The 15,093-nt window shown below is 42.3% G+C and overlaps 2 protein-coding genes and 1 pseudogene across 2 annotated transcripts in view; 2 read left to right on the top strand and 1 right to left on the bottom strand.

The window, feature by feature from the left end:
* The first annotated feature begins 445 nt into the window (after positions 1 to 445).
* LOC145436530 (uncharacterized) lies at positions 446 to 2,384 on the top strand (annotated as a pseudogene).
* Positions 2,089 to 5,152, top strand: LOC145436529 (uncharacterized). Its single transcript, XM_080313893.1, has 2 exons — positions 2,089 to 4,905; positions 5,125 to 5,152. The coding sequence occupies exons 1-2, from the start codon at positions 2,384 to 2,386 to the stop codon at positions 5,150 to 5,152; spliced, it is 2,550 nt and encodes an 849-aa protein (XP_080170019.1). The 5' UTR covers positions 2,089 to 2,383.
* Positions 5,153 to 12,506: 7,354 nt separating this feature from the next.
* Positions 12,507 to 15,093, bottom strand: part of LOC145436253 (uncharacterized) — a 34,740-nt gene continuing 32,153 nt past the window's right edge. The window contains exon 2 of the mRNA XM_080313618.1: positions 12,507 to 14,188. Coding sequence (XP_080169744.1) covers positions 13,773 to 14,147 — 375 coding nt within the window. The 5' untranslated portion in view covers positions 14,148 to 14,188 and the 3' untranslated portion in view covers positions 12,507 to 13,772. The remainder of the gene's footprint in view (positions 14,189 to 15,093) is intronic.

Below are 15,093 nucleotides of genomic sequence, written 5' to 3'. Positions count from 1 at the left end.
TCCGAAATGGGAAGCATCGTTTGAGGCGTTGGTAGAGTCCAGAGTTCAAAATACTAACGAAAAAATGAATTTGTTACGGCAATATTTAGGTGACGGTCCCTTGAAGGTTGTCGATGGTTACTTCCTAAATAATACCGAGGAATCGTGCTTCGCTGCAAAGAGAGAGCTGAAGCTCAGATACGGTGGTAGCACGTCGATTGGAAGCGCCTTCATCAATGAGCTGAAAGCGTGGAAGCCCGTCAAAAGTAAGCATGACCTTCGTGAATTTTCTGATTTCCTGTTGCAAGTTTCAGCTAACAAGGAGCGAAATACGGACTTGAAAACGCTCGACTATGCGTCTTGTCAAATACCGGCTGTGGTCAACAAACTACCACTGTATTTGAAGAACCGGTGGATGGATGAAGTTCACAAATACAAGCGGTTAACTCGACGACAGTTACCCGCCATTTGTTAACATTGTCAGATTTGTTAAGGACCAATCCGATATCAAGAATCAGCCTGAATTTGAAGTGCAAGACAGTGGAAACATCAAGAGCTAACCGAAACCGAAAACAACTTCTTTCGCGTTCAAGGTAGAGGAGGCAAGTTGTTTGCATTGTGAAGGAGATCATCATATTGCTGACTGCACTAAATTGCAAGGTAAACCCATGGCGGAGCGTAAAAAGGTATTTTATGCTCTTTATCTGTGTTTCGGCTGTGGCAACAAAACTGGTAAAACTCACATTTCAAGATCCTGTACCAAGCGAGCAAAATGTTCCAAATGTGACAAAAGGCATCCTACATGCCTTCATCTTGACACAGATCATGAAAAGGAAGTTAGTAACTCAACTTCTCTATGTACGCAGATATGCGATTCAAATGGTAGAGGAATAAGCAGCGCGCTCATTGTACCTGTTTGGGTTAGATCAAAACATAATGCGAGATGTGAAGTACTTTGTTATTGCGTCCTTGACGACCATTCCAACTCCAGTTTTATCTCAGACGAACTGTTTGATAAGCTTGACCTAGATGGAACGGATACAGCGATATCGTTGACAACTCTTGCCGGGAGAGACATCAACACGCCTTGCAAGAAAGTCAAGGGTTTGGAGATCTTGAGCTATGACAAGAAAGAAAGAGTTGATGTGGCGACACTTTTCACGGAAAAGGAGATTCCAGTCTGTCGCACCCAGATTCCCAACCGTAAAGTCTGCAAGGAGTGGGCACATCTCACTGAGGTATGTGATCAGCTTGTCCCGTACGACTCTAAGTTGGATGTTTCAGTATTGCTAGGCACAGATGTACCGAAAGCATTGCGGCCGAGAGACGTCGTGGCTGGAGGGGACAATGAACCATATGGCGTGCGTACCATATTAGGTTGGGGAGTTGTAGGTCCAATGTGTCTGGACGTTGCTAAGGATTCCGTCATTTGTCACAAAACGTTAATTCGACCTACGGCCCTAGATGACAAGCTTGTGTTCGGTTCGAAATGTAAAGAAGTATTAACACCTCAATCAGTAGGAACCATGTTTGAGATTGAATTTGCGGAACACAATGGTAAGCATATTCCAATGTCAATAGAAGACCGTAGGTTCGTCGAAATTCTCAAATAAGGCACATTTCCAAGATGCGATGGTCATTTGGAAATGCCTTTACCCTTGAAAAGCAGTACGGCAACGTTACCAAATAACAAGCCGCTAGCAGTAAAGCGAATCGGTCAACTTAGAAAGCGCCTTCTGAAAGATGAGAAGTATTCCACAGACTATGTGACCTTCATGGAAAATGTCATTAACAATTGGGCTGAGGTGGTACCAGAAACTGACCGAAATATCGAAAATGGCAAAGTGAATTACATACCACACTTGGGAGTTTACCACCCGCATAAACCGGATAAAATCAGAGTCGTGTTCGATTGTTCTGCTCCATATTGCTCAATTTCCCTGAATGATGTTTTGTTATCTGGCCCAATACTGCTGAATGAGATGCTGGGAGTTCTTTGCAGGTTTCGGAAAGGACACGTGGCGTTGTGCACAGATATAGAAGCCATGTTCCATCAGTTTATTGTATCACAGCAGTATCGTGATTTTCTAAGATTCCTATGGTTCCAAGATCACGACATCAGGAATGGACCTCTGGTGGAATACCGGATGAAGGTTCATTTGTTTGGAGCAAAAAGTTCACCAGGCTGTGCGAACTTTGGATTGAAGCGGGCGGCTGATGACGGAGAAGGTCAGTTTGGTCCCGACTCGGCTAATTTTATACGCGACGACTTCTACATGGATGACGGTATTACGTCGAAGGACTCTGTTGAAGAAATCGTGAGTTTGGTTAAAAGCAGCAAAGCACTGTGCGCTAGTTTCAAGTTGCGACTTTGCAAATTCGTTTCCAATAGTGCAGAGGTATAATGAATTCTATTCCAACGGAAGATAGAGCGACTGGGTATCGCGAAATAAACCTATGTGATGATATCGTGCCTAGCACTCGAACATTGGGGCTAATTTGGGATGTTAAGAATGATTGTTTCAGATTCAACATCAAATTGTCCGATCGTGCGGTGAACAGGCGTTCCATCTTATCCTTTGTCAACTCCGTATATGATCCGTTGGGTTTCATATCGCCAGTGGTGCTGGAAGGGAAACTCATTCTGCAATCTCTTTGCAAAGCTGGGACGGACTGGGATGATGAAGTACCAGACGAGCTGAAGCGCCGATGGGTTGCGTGGTGTTCAACGTTATCATCGATCGAGTCTTTGCGCATTGACCGCTGTTTCAAGCCGCCGAGTTTTGGTAAGATCGTGCTTGTTGAATATCATCATTTTTCGGACAGCAGCTCGTATGCTTATGGTCAATGCTCTTACGTACGCTTGGTCAACGAAAGAGGAAATGCCCATGTTTCGTTGGTAATCGGCAAGGCCAGAGTTGCCCCTCTGAAGCGACAGGTATCTATCCCGCGTTTGGAGTTGAATGCTGCTGTTGTTTCTGCTCAGATGAGCAAGTTCCTGAGAAATGAATTGAAGTTCGAAACGGTAAGGGAGTATTTCTGGGTTGATAGCATGGTTGTTTTGGGCTATATCCGAAATGAGTCGAAACGCTTCAATGTGTTTGTTGCTAACAGGGTGCAAACTATTCATGACCTCACCGAACCTAGCTCGTGGCATCATATCAGCTCGGCGATAAACCCCAGCGACGATGCAAGTCGTGGTATCGATGGCCAAGACCTCACAGATGATTGTCGTTGGCTGAAGGGCCCTGAATTTTTGTGGAAAGCAGGACCATTCGTTGTTGCTACTGATCACGACTACAAGCCAACCGAACGAGATGCATTGGAAGTTAATGCTGAAATGCGAAAAGCGACTGCGTTTCAGGTCAAAACGGACGCGGAAGTTAGTGGTCTCCAATCCATCGATATTAATCGGTTGGAGTCCATTTCGGAATGCAAAAGAACGGTAAAAGCCGTAGCCAATTGCCTCAGGTACATAAACATATTGCGAAAACAACCCTCCACTTTGTCCAGCGAGTTAATGATTATTTCTGACAAAATAATTATCCGTTCTCTCCAGAGAGAAGTGTTTTCACAGGAGATCAATGCCTTAGAAGAACATGGCGCTGAAAATCGTTCGGCTGGAAAGAAACCAACAGGTGGAAGTTTGGCAAGCTTGAATCCGTTCCTCGACACTGACGGGATACTACGTGTTGGTGGCCGTATTGGAAACTCAAGTCAAGATTTCGATGTGAAGCATTCTATAATAATGCCACGACAGTCCTTTCTGACACGACGGCTGGTTCGTCATTTTCATGAAGGTGTAAATCACATGGGTAGGTACACAACCTTGAACTCAGTTAGACAACGTGGCTTTTGGATCGTTCGAGGTCCATCAGTTGTATCAGAGGTGATACATAATTGCGTGGTTTGTAAGAAACTCAGGGCAAAGATGCAGAACCAACAGATGGCCGACCTCCCGCCAGATCGACTAAAAGAAGAGGCACCATTCACCTTCTCCGGCTGTGATGTATTTGGAACATACTACATCAAAGAACGGAGGTCAACGATGAAAAGGTATTGTGTCGTTTTCACTTGCATGTCTTCACGAGCAGTTCATCTGGAGCCACTGAATACTTTAACCACGGATTCGTTCATAAACGCTTTGAGAAGGTTCATCTGTCGGAGAGGAGTAATCAAGCAATTGCGCTGTGACTGCGGGACCAACTTCGTCGGCGCGAGTAACGAACTTGAAAGAGAATTGAAGACGATGAATCAGCAAAGAATAAGTGAATTTCTGTTGTCGAAAAATTGTGATTATTTCGAGTTCAAGTTTACGATACCGCATGCCAGCCACATGTCTGGATATGTCGAACGTCAAATTAGAACGATAAAATCGGCCCTTGACCCATTGTTGAATAACTTCGGTCACATGCTCTGTGACGAGTCCTTCAGAACTTTCCTTTGTGAAGTTGAATGTATCGTTAACTCGCGACCATTAGATGTTTCAAGCATTAATGACCCTTCAGCTCCGGAACCTTCAACTCCGAATCACATATTAACTTTGAAATCGAAAATTGTTCTGCCTCCACCTGGTGTGTTTCAAAAAGATGATTTTTATTTGAGACGCAGGTGGCGCCGAGTCCAGTACATGGCCAACGAATTTTGGAATCGGTGGAGAAAGGAATACGTCCAATCTCTGCAACGTCGACAAAAGTGGACACGCGTCGTGCGGAATATGAAAGTCGGTGATGTCGTCTTGCTGTCGGAAGAAAATCTGCCACGAAATCGCTGGAAACTGGGAAGAATCGACTCCGTTTATCCTTCAGATGATGGCTTGGTGCGGAAAGCAAGGATACGTGTTGGGCGAAGAGACTCTGATGGAAAGCCTACTTATCTGGAAAGGCCGATACACAAACTCATCTTACTAGTTGAGTCGCACTCTCAGTCGGTTAAAACAGAACAGCAGTGTAGTTATATTGAAATGAATTGTCTAAATCTCGCTTGTTTGGTTGGGGACAATGGTTGTATTCTTCGAGAATTCTGTATGCTTGTCGTACGTATGTGTGTATTTAGTGTAGTATGTATTCGTGGGTCGCTCCCCGACGATGGGAGCCTTTATTTAACTTATTCGTTTTGCGAAACCACAATTTCATCAAATTGCAGTTTCGGAGGAGCCATGTTACTGCAGTAATCTGCAGTGTGTAGTAATTATCAGTATTTGATTAGCCGCCGCAATTGTGGTTCTCTATATATGTTGATTGGCCACCGCCTCTAGTTTATTCGGTTCTATCGTTGGTACTATGTGATAGCTACGTTGAGTTGGTACGCTAGATATGTGGTCTCTAGTTACTGACATATGTTTCCATTGTTTAGGCTTGTCTTCTATAACCACAGGCGACCACTATTTTAAAATCTAATTCCACGACTAACCTTATTTGCTGTATTTGGGGCATTCATTTGTTACGTCGTTCATTAGAATATATTATTTCAACATTCATCAACGGATCATTTGTCAGGATCGATCGTGGGATTTGAGTTCAATTAAAAGTGGTTTCAATAGCTCTCCTTACGTTAGGAGCAGTTACACTTATATAACGCGGTTTTCGGTTTGTCGTTTTCACTTCTGTAAATAACTGGCTTGGTTCATTTTTGCATGAAACTCTATACTAAATGCGCACTTTTTTACATTCCTAGAAGTATGTGTAAATGGCAGCGACTTGTTTCTAATGATGACTAGAGTGAAATCACAACACCGGTGTGTGGCCTATGATCCTTCTCGACATTTCCGTCTTATCTGCGATTATTTAATGTAACATTTGGTATATTCTAAATGTGCTAACTAATGCAAGCTATTTTCAATCTACTTAGAATTGCTTCGCGGGCCGTATGAAATCGTCTGGCACGCTGGATGCGACCCGCGGGCCGTATGTTTGACACCTCTGGTCTAATGAGATTACAAGGATGGAACTATAAGGTAGGCTTACCATACGTCCTCTTTTAAGAGGATTTGTCCTCTTTTTTGACTTTTATGAAAGTGTCCTCGGAGGACGCCCTTTTGTCCTCTTTTTTGAGATTTTGTCCTCTTTTTTGAAAATTTAGGTCTGATATGCCGCAAATTAGCACAGAAGTGACGGTCCGGCGGATATTTCGGAGTGAAAAACGGTGAATTTAGCTCTGCGCGAAAATATGACCTTTTTCTATTTTTTGTAGTCATCCATCTGGCAATGCGGAGAGAAAAACGGTATTTTGAGCTCAGAGCAGAAGTGATGACCTTTTTTTTTTTTTTTTTTTAGTCAACCGACCCGCGAAGTGGGAAAAATTCACCGGTTTTTGAGAATTCTACTCCGGTTTTGTATCTTGCAAATTTCTGAAAAAGTGTCCTCTTTTTGCATTTTCAAAATATGGTAAGCCTACTATAAGGTGACGACCATTTCGACGATTCCTACCTAGGCTCCTCCTCGCCACCTCATCCGCGTCAGCGGTGTCTTACAAAAAGCCTAGAGGTGGGCCGTGCTATAGGTCGGCAGTTACGGAAAAATATGAAGAATATCGGCCTGGTGTAAATGACCATAGCAGTCGACAAACACCATGAATACCCCAAAACAAAATTTCGACGATTCGACTTATCAATATCGATTAATGTGGCCAGGGTTTTATCGCTGCAGATCGTTTTGACACCGCACTTTACGCGCCGTATCAGGTTGAAGGCGTTGACCTCGGATACATATGTATCACATTCTCGCACTCGCTAGTTGCGCACACCTATATGCGCTGAGTCACCGACAGTGTTTTCCAGAGATACCAATAGAATAGTATATTCATATTGAAATGAACCTGAATATTTTCTGCTGACACTCGTCAGGGGTAATCGTCAGCAACTAGTAGAGAATTCAAAAGAACAGCGTATATCAACAATCGTATCACAAAATATGACGTCACCTGCACGAAATGTCGAATATGAGCGCGTTCAATGTACGTTTTAGTCGAAAATCATGATACCAATAAATTTGAAAGGGTGCCTATGAGGTTGATTTTTCTGCGTCTAGGACTAAATGAATTCCAACGAAGGTACTGGCCAGTGAATGTCGGTTTCCTGAAGATTCATGTTTCAAATATATTGGTATCATGTTTTTCGACTAAAACGTACATTGAACGCTCTCGTATCCGACGTTCCGTGCCGGTGACGTCATATTTCGTGTTACGATTGTTGATTTACGGTATTCTTTTGAATTCTCCACTAGTTGCTGACGATTACCCCTGACGAGTGTCAGCCGAAACTAGTGTCGCATTCAAATAGTTACTTCATTTATATTCTCCAATGTCAATTTCACCGTTAAAGTGTGGCCTTCAAGCCATTTGCTTACAACCCCATGTCAAGCGCGATACCTACTTCGTTTTCGATGACGGCTGACAGCTGATCACTTGATCAACCGATTCCTCAATATATTTTACGCAAAATTTGGTGTTTTTATGCAAAACTCGGCCCTTATCAGCATGGAAATTGTCCATTGATCTAATCGTACGCGGAAGGAAAGCGCACTCTTACCTTTTTCCCAACGTATTTCGATAAAAATAAAAGGCTGGCGTATAAGCGAGGATAAGGACGCCTTGTTATACACTTTTACACTCCTGGTGCCAGGGGCAGTGTCTCTAGTTCGACCGAAATTAGGTATCGTGATCTAAAGCATGTGATCTACTGCAAACGGTGTCTCGATATTACCCGATGGTCGACATTGCTCGGCTCGAATTGCCTTGTTTCTATTCAAATACATCTTTTGCGGAAGTAGTAACCACTAGTGAACTTTTAATAATCCTATAGTTAAAAATCGTTTTCTATCAACTTTGCTGCAGTAATAAGGCTCGATGCGTTAGATGTGCTATCGATTCTCAAGACTCTCATTCTGGGCACCCCAGATTTCAATGAACTCGTCATTCAACATTTTTTAATTATGAAGTCACGCCGAGCGCAATAGGCCTTCTGATACAAGCGTTAAATTATGCAGGTATGAACTACTGTACTTCATATATTTTTCGAATAATTTGAAATACCTCAGCCTTGTTAACCATGCCTAATGTCTATACCTAGGCTCAGGTGGGTGTCAAATCTCAAAGACTACTCCAAGTCGTTTCTGCACCTTCCTATCTTTCACTGTATCGCAGTCTTGTGATGTTCTGAAATAGTGAAATTTTATGAATGAACTTGAACTTGTACTTGACGATGTGTGTAACGACGTGAAAATTGTAATATATGAAAATGGTTCACAGGGCAGAACCTACCGACGTTCATTTGTGACCGTGAACCTCTAAATTTCCAAGGTTCATACACAGAACGCGAACGTGAACTTCACGTTCAAACCATCCCTGGTATTTATGATATATTGCCCAAGTAGCGAGCTCAAACGAACGCAACGGCAGAGAGAACAGGGACGAAGAGAAATGTAGCAGACTATAGTTCCGCCGTTCTAAGTTGCCCATAATTGCAGAATCAACTTCGATTTCAAAATCTTCATCATTTGGCCGGCCAGCTATTCCTAAGATCTTCATCTTGATCCAAATTATCGAGCGTATAGGAGTTTCAGGTTACACTGGATAAGCTGAAGGGGACATTGGACCTATAGCTTACAGTAAATGTCATGTTTATTTGTCTTGTCATATCCGGCAGTTTGCATCAAATATGTGCGTGAAAGATCCTCGGATGATTGCATCATCTAATCATAAATGGGTGAAAACATCGGCCTAGATCGATACCAGTACCTTTTTCCAACTCAATTCAATCGAGTCCTTGAATATATAACTTATTATATGGTAAAAGCGTGGATTTTTATATGATATGTAAAAGTAATATGGCTAAATTCGTGAAAATTTGCATATTTTGGGCATATGTCGTAGGGCAAAAAGTTGACGTGATGGAAGAAAACCAGTGGCATTTCTGGAATCAGCACCCCAAAATTAGCCTAAATCAAGTGCAAAATCAGAGTCAACAGATTTTTCCTTTAAAATTGTTGCCCAGTGTTATTCATTGGTACGGAATGGACGTTCTTATGATGATGACCGCCGTTCGTGAAAGTGCTCTGTAACGATGTAGTCCTGGTTAAAGATATTTTTGGTATATGTGGTCGGAAGCCCTTTTCGGCAAAAGGACCATATTTACCCAATATTTTCAATTGTCTATGCCAATCCACGGTGACGTCACAACTAAAGATTTATGACACCATAGCTGAAACATGTTTAAAAAAGGCCCTTGTTTGAAACATGAAACACGGAATGCTATTACCGCCGCCGAAGCCGAATCAGCTAGTCAGGAATAGTGATGGTGGGCGCAGGAGGATAGCTTATTTTGGACAACAATCTAAATCTAAATCTTCGACATATATGGTAGACACCACACCAGTGTTGGGATCAAGTCACTACCTTCGAGTCACGAGTCATTTCGAGTCATTGCACATTTTGACTCGAGTCAAGTCAAGTCAATCGATTTTCAAAGGTGACTCGAGTCAAGTCAAGTCACTCGATTTTTGGAGGTGACTCGAGTCAAGTCGAGTCAAGTCACATTTCAAGTCACATTTCAAGTCAAGTTGCCTTTTCGAAGTATATATGAGGCATGATTACGTCATTCCAATTTGCTAGCCGTCTGAAATACAGTTTGAGTGGTCAATGGTCATTGATTCCGAACCGATGAACGAATATAGAGGTAAATATACAACACGCAAGAAGGTGCTACATCGCTCACATATACGTAGAACTGGAAAACTAATTGCATAGCCTTAGTTGATAGATACCAGCCAAAATAGAGAATAGAGAATCGAATTGATAAGATGCAGCATTACCCATTTACAAAAAGATATGATACCATTCGAGCCTGCGCCAATGGTTGAGGACTATTTAAACTATATTCGACTTCAATTTCAATAAAACAAGAGGTTTGCTTAAGGTAAGAACATAGACATTTTGCTATTCTATTACTTCACTACTAGAGTTGCGACAACGTAATCTGTAAGCTTCAATCACTTCGTTTGCGGTCAACTTATTTGTGAGAGATAAATCGAGGCTCAGTGAAACGCACGGTCATTGAATGATTGGTCGCTCTCACGGGTTACACAAGGGTTTAGCGAACAATCCGAACATATGCAAGATGCAGTGATTTTATCGACACCGATTATACTTGATGACTTGAAATTGACTCGTGAATTTTGCTCCGAGTCACGAGTCAATCCACATTTCTGATACGCCGAGTCAAGTCAAGTCAAGTAATTTTAGCAAAGTGACTCGAGTCAAGTCAAGTCATGCGAAAAAGGTGACTCGAGTCATCCCAACACTGCACCACACCGACATTGTTTAGTTATTTATCAGATACCAACTTATAGCACGACCCACATTTGCTCCAGACTGTTTGTAAGACACTGCTCACGCAGATCTGAGGACGAGGAGGAGCCTAAATAAACCTCCAACACTTATCAGGGGATTCTGGACTCGAACGCGCGACCCGTTTATGTTGCAGCGATGCAGTGTACCACTACGCTACTCGCCGTGAACTATTTTCCCCTAAGAGAGGGTGCAGCGAGGTCGAAAATGTTGAGAAACAAAGATATATAACTAAATGAAGTTATATATCGGCTGTATTTCAGTGATTGACAAATTAACTGCATTCGTCCTGCAACCAGATAGTGTCTCCGTCTAAAGCAAGTTCTCGCTTATTGTTTTCGATTCCTCCCTTCTCGCTCAGGCGGTCGAATTCCTTACAGGTATTTATCACGAATAGGATACTGCACCAGAATCGAACTCATGCCCGATTGATTACCGCAGACGATGTTACGCCTCACTGATATTTTTGGTGCGCATTCCGTTCTCATCATACTGAACTTGAATAATAAGCAAAATCTCATCGGCGGTTTCGCATTAGTCCGGAACTACTCATCCGCTCATTACACATCCGCTCAAGACACACGATGTGCAATGCGATATGGGGATCATGGTTCCGCTGTCGCGACCCCTACGGTCGGCAAAGAGAAGGACGAATGGTCACGAAGAATATTGCATGCAGTCTATAACCTAGTGTCGAATGTGCGACCTGATGACTTTCTTTCGATACGCGATGGTCTAATATAGTTCAGTGGTACGAGTTATCGGTACTATTAATCAATGCTTGATTTGTACCTCTGCAGTAGTTAGGCCTATTTGAATTACTATGTGCACTATCATGACCATCAAACTGGGATACAAGTGCAGAGTAGCTCCTAGCAGCCCACAAATTTTCATATAAGTTACGATACCTTCCTTCGTTCAAGCGCAATGTTAAGTGAAAGATCAACGTGGATTTTTTCGTGACTCTCGTGATTCCACATAAGAAAATGATCCGAATGATGAAGATGGGAAAGAGAGTGAAATTTTGTGATATTGTGTAAACTAGAGTGAATAACCTTCGATCAAGTGAATATATAGGAGAGTGTTTGCGCTTTTTTTTGTGTGTCACACATGTACAAATTACAAACAATACCTATTTTTTAGAGTGAGTTCTTAAAGTTCTATAGTTCTAGTTGCACATTTGAAAACATCTTTAGTGTCCTAGCAACTAGAAAACACGGGGCGTGAATCGTGATAGCGGTGTTCTGTTGTATGATGTTCTTGCAGCCATTGCTAGCTTGGCGTGGGTATTAGGGGGTCGAAACCCCTCCCGCTTCAAATTTGTGCTGATGCTTGTGGAAAAAATATCCGATGGCGACTCCAATAAAATAAAAATGGATGTGTTGCTTGGGAAATGAAACCAGTAAATTGTGTTTCAGTTAGTTAATTGCGGATTTTTAAAGGTCGTTAGTTCTAGTTGTTCTAGTTGTAATTGCGAATTCTGAAAGTTGAACGGTTCTAGTTCTACTTCTTGTTGCTAATTTTGAAACTTGAGTGGTTCTTGCTCTAGTTCTAGTTTAAACTGCAGTATAGTGGACATGTATTCATAGTTTTTTGTATTTTATGTTTCCTGCCTATGTTTCGATGATTCGATGATGCTCACGCATTGCATACACTTCCAAACATTGACGCCTTGTAAACAGGAACTGATCAACAGCAATAACTCGTAATTCGGACAGGTTTAGCTTCATCTAATCTACATAAATTCGCGTGGAGATAAGATAAAAGTTGAAAGGACTTATATACACATTGCCTTATTCAGGACTATATCGAAAGATACGAATTGCACAGTCGAATACTCCTTGTGTTGTTGAGCTCGCGTGTGAATTGTGCAATGTGAATCCATGAATAGCACCATTAGTAGCTAGCAGTGAGTGAGCACCGCAAAGCAATGCACCTAAAATCAGTCAGATCTCTGTCAACTTGAACTCGAATAACAAGCAATACGTCATCGCCATTCGACCGAAGCCCTGATGCGTACCCGGTGAATCCCCTCGTAAACAACGAGGTAACGCTTAACGCAGTCTCGTGACATCTAAATTTAGTATTTCGAAGACGAACACCAATCTTCAAAAAAGACAATGTTTAATAATTCCTGGTGTGTTGGACTTCCTTCCTAACCCCTATCCTATATCGACCATGAGTAATTTCCAATTGACCTTTATTTACATGCAAATGATAGTCAGTAATTCACACACTCATGATATATGCAATATTACTACCGAAGCCAAATCTAGATAGTTAGACTAGGAAAACTAGACACTTCTAGTTGTCTCACTGTACATTAATTAGAGCAAAATGCGCAACAAATGTTCTGTGAAAATGCACTGACACCGATATCATATAGCAGTGGTCGGGAACCTTTTTTGTCCGAAGAGCCATGTCAGCCCTATTATTTTCATCTCAACTCCCAAAGAGCCATACATGCCAACCAACTGTTACGTCAAAATTGAAAATTCATGAGTTAATGGTAGGACCAATTCGAACTCGCTACCTGGGATTCCTCGTGTGCACCATATCTTCTCTGTAAAACTGGTATTTATTGTTCGAAACGAGAGGTGAGTCACAGACGGGCCAAGCCTCACCAATGATAACGCAATTCATCGGAAGTATAGTTTAGAATTCATATTAACTGATATTAATCGAATGTGACTGTCACACTGATTCCGACAATCTGAATACTTATCTACTTCTCAATCTTCAAAGTATTCGCCGGTAACATAACGTGGCGCTACACGCCTACATTTTATCGCCGGTACTACACGGCGCTATACTTACCAATCAAGAACGTGCATAGCTATGAAGTTGTTTGGACTTCGAGTTTGTAATTGTGAATGTCACATCCACGACAGTTTGTTTTGCGCCGTAGATCAGCAAGACAATGCATATTTGAAAACTGCGTTTTGAAATGGGTGTCGCCATGTCTGCTATGCTCTTTAATTAATCAACGTATCGCACAATTCAAGATTTCGAGTCAGGTACATGGAATTCGCGAGTGATATTAACCGCCGGCGTGACAGTAACTAAAATTTGATGATTTTGAAAAAAGAGCTGGTCCGAGCCCCTATACCTGAAGACGGCATTGTCTTTACCTCTCAAAGACATGCCGATACTGCCACGAGAATAATTGTTATGGCCGTGATGAAAATTTGCCAACACATTGCTGCAATATTTATCAATTCAGTACCAAAATAAATATTTGGCAAAGAGCCATATCTTATACTCAAAAGAGCCATATATGGCTCGCGAGCCATAGGTTCCCGACCACTGTCATATAGGATCTTCCTTCGAGGTAAATCCTAACCGATGATCGCACAAATCATAAATCTCATTCCGGTCCTGGTTTCTATCTCCGATTCTCAGTCCATGTTCAATTTCTCTGAAACTCACAAATCCCAAGCTATGCAGTCTTAATGCTCAAGCGTTGTGGCTCCGTTCCGGAGATCTATGGTGATGCCGCCATTTCTGGTGGTGGTTCTCCTACGGTCGCTGAAACCCCGACGGACCAGCTGCACGGGCAGCTCCGGTGTATCGCCAAGAGCACCTCGACGTTCCGCCACTCGCAAAGCGTACAGCATGCGATTGTTTCGTGTGTAATACTTCGAATCGCGCCGATCGCGAAACACTTCCATTGCGGAGGAGAAGTCGTGTGCGTCCAAATGTCGAGACCCTAACTCGTTTGCGACCGTGTTGACGTGTTTGCCGGCGTGGTCACCGTTTGTAAATTCCTTTTTGATCGTGTTCTGAGTGAAACATATAGCAGACGGACGCAGCTTCATGTTCATATATAGCAAGTAGGCCTGCACTTTACAATAGCGAGTGTTTCCTGTGAAATACGTAGATAAAGAAAGATCAGCTCATGAAAGTACCAGCGTCCTCAACACACTTGTGTATATGTCTATCATACAGCTGCTTATAGCCAAAAATGCAATAATCCGCGGCGAGAAACAAACTGCAGTCATCGTGCAATGCAGCTCTTTTAAATGTCCGAAGCTAATCTCTCATTCGTTGTTTTGGATTGCTTCCTTCTCTCTATCTCTGACAGCGGAATTTCTCAAAATGTGTTTTAAGTTATCAGCCAACATCACCGAGTTCATGCCCGACTGATTACCGCATATGACGTGGCCAATTTTACACCTCACTGATATTCGTGGTGCAATTTCCGTTCTTCTCATGATGCGGAAGTGTGTCTGAACGCATCAGACCTAGGCCTCCTCTTTTTCCTTCCTGCGAGGCAACCAAAATTGAATTTGAAGCAGTCACACCATCACAGATTTAACTTTAATAACAACCAATACTTCATCTGCGGCTTCGCGTTCGATCGGAACTATGCTATGCATAGGATATTAAAAGGGCAACTTTTTGTTGCATTAAAATCGTGATAAAGTTGCACTTGATTGTAACAAAAGTTGCATTTATAATTTTTTTAGAATTATCTGGGTACGAGATGCTCGCAAGCCTCCGTTACCGCTGTGTAATCCAATAGATTAAGATTTGCAGGGTGTATGCGTGTTCCATCTTTTTCCACTATTCAACCGATCATTCATACATATTTATGTTCTTTAGGTTTGAGACATTTCGCTGTCAGCTCCTTCAGAGCTGTCAAATTTTCGGCGGTCTCGCCTTGGCATCCATCAAATGGGAAAGGACCTCAAATTCAAACGACAGCGAATCAATCAAGCGATCTATTTACATGTAGTTCAGGCACTGTCACGTCTGCACGTAGTTGCG

This window comes from Botryllus schlosseri, chromosome 3 (genome assembly GCF_051294905.1).
Source record: "Botryllus schlosseri isolate E-star chromosome 3, Bs_hap1, whole genome shotgun sequence".
In the NCBI taxonomy this organism is placed as follows: Eukaryota; Metazoa; Chordata; class Ascidiacea; order Stolidobranchia; family Styelidae; genus Botryllus; species Botryllus schlosseri.
This window is presented reverse-complemented; position numbering and strand designations above follow the sequence as displayed.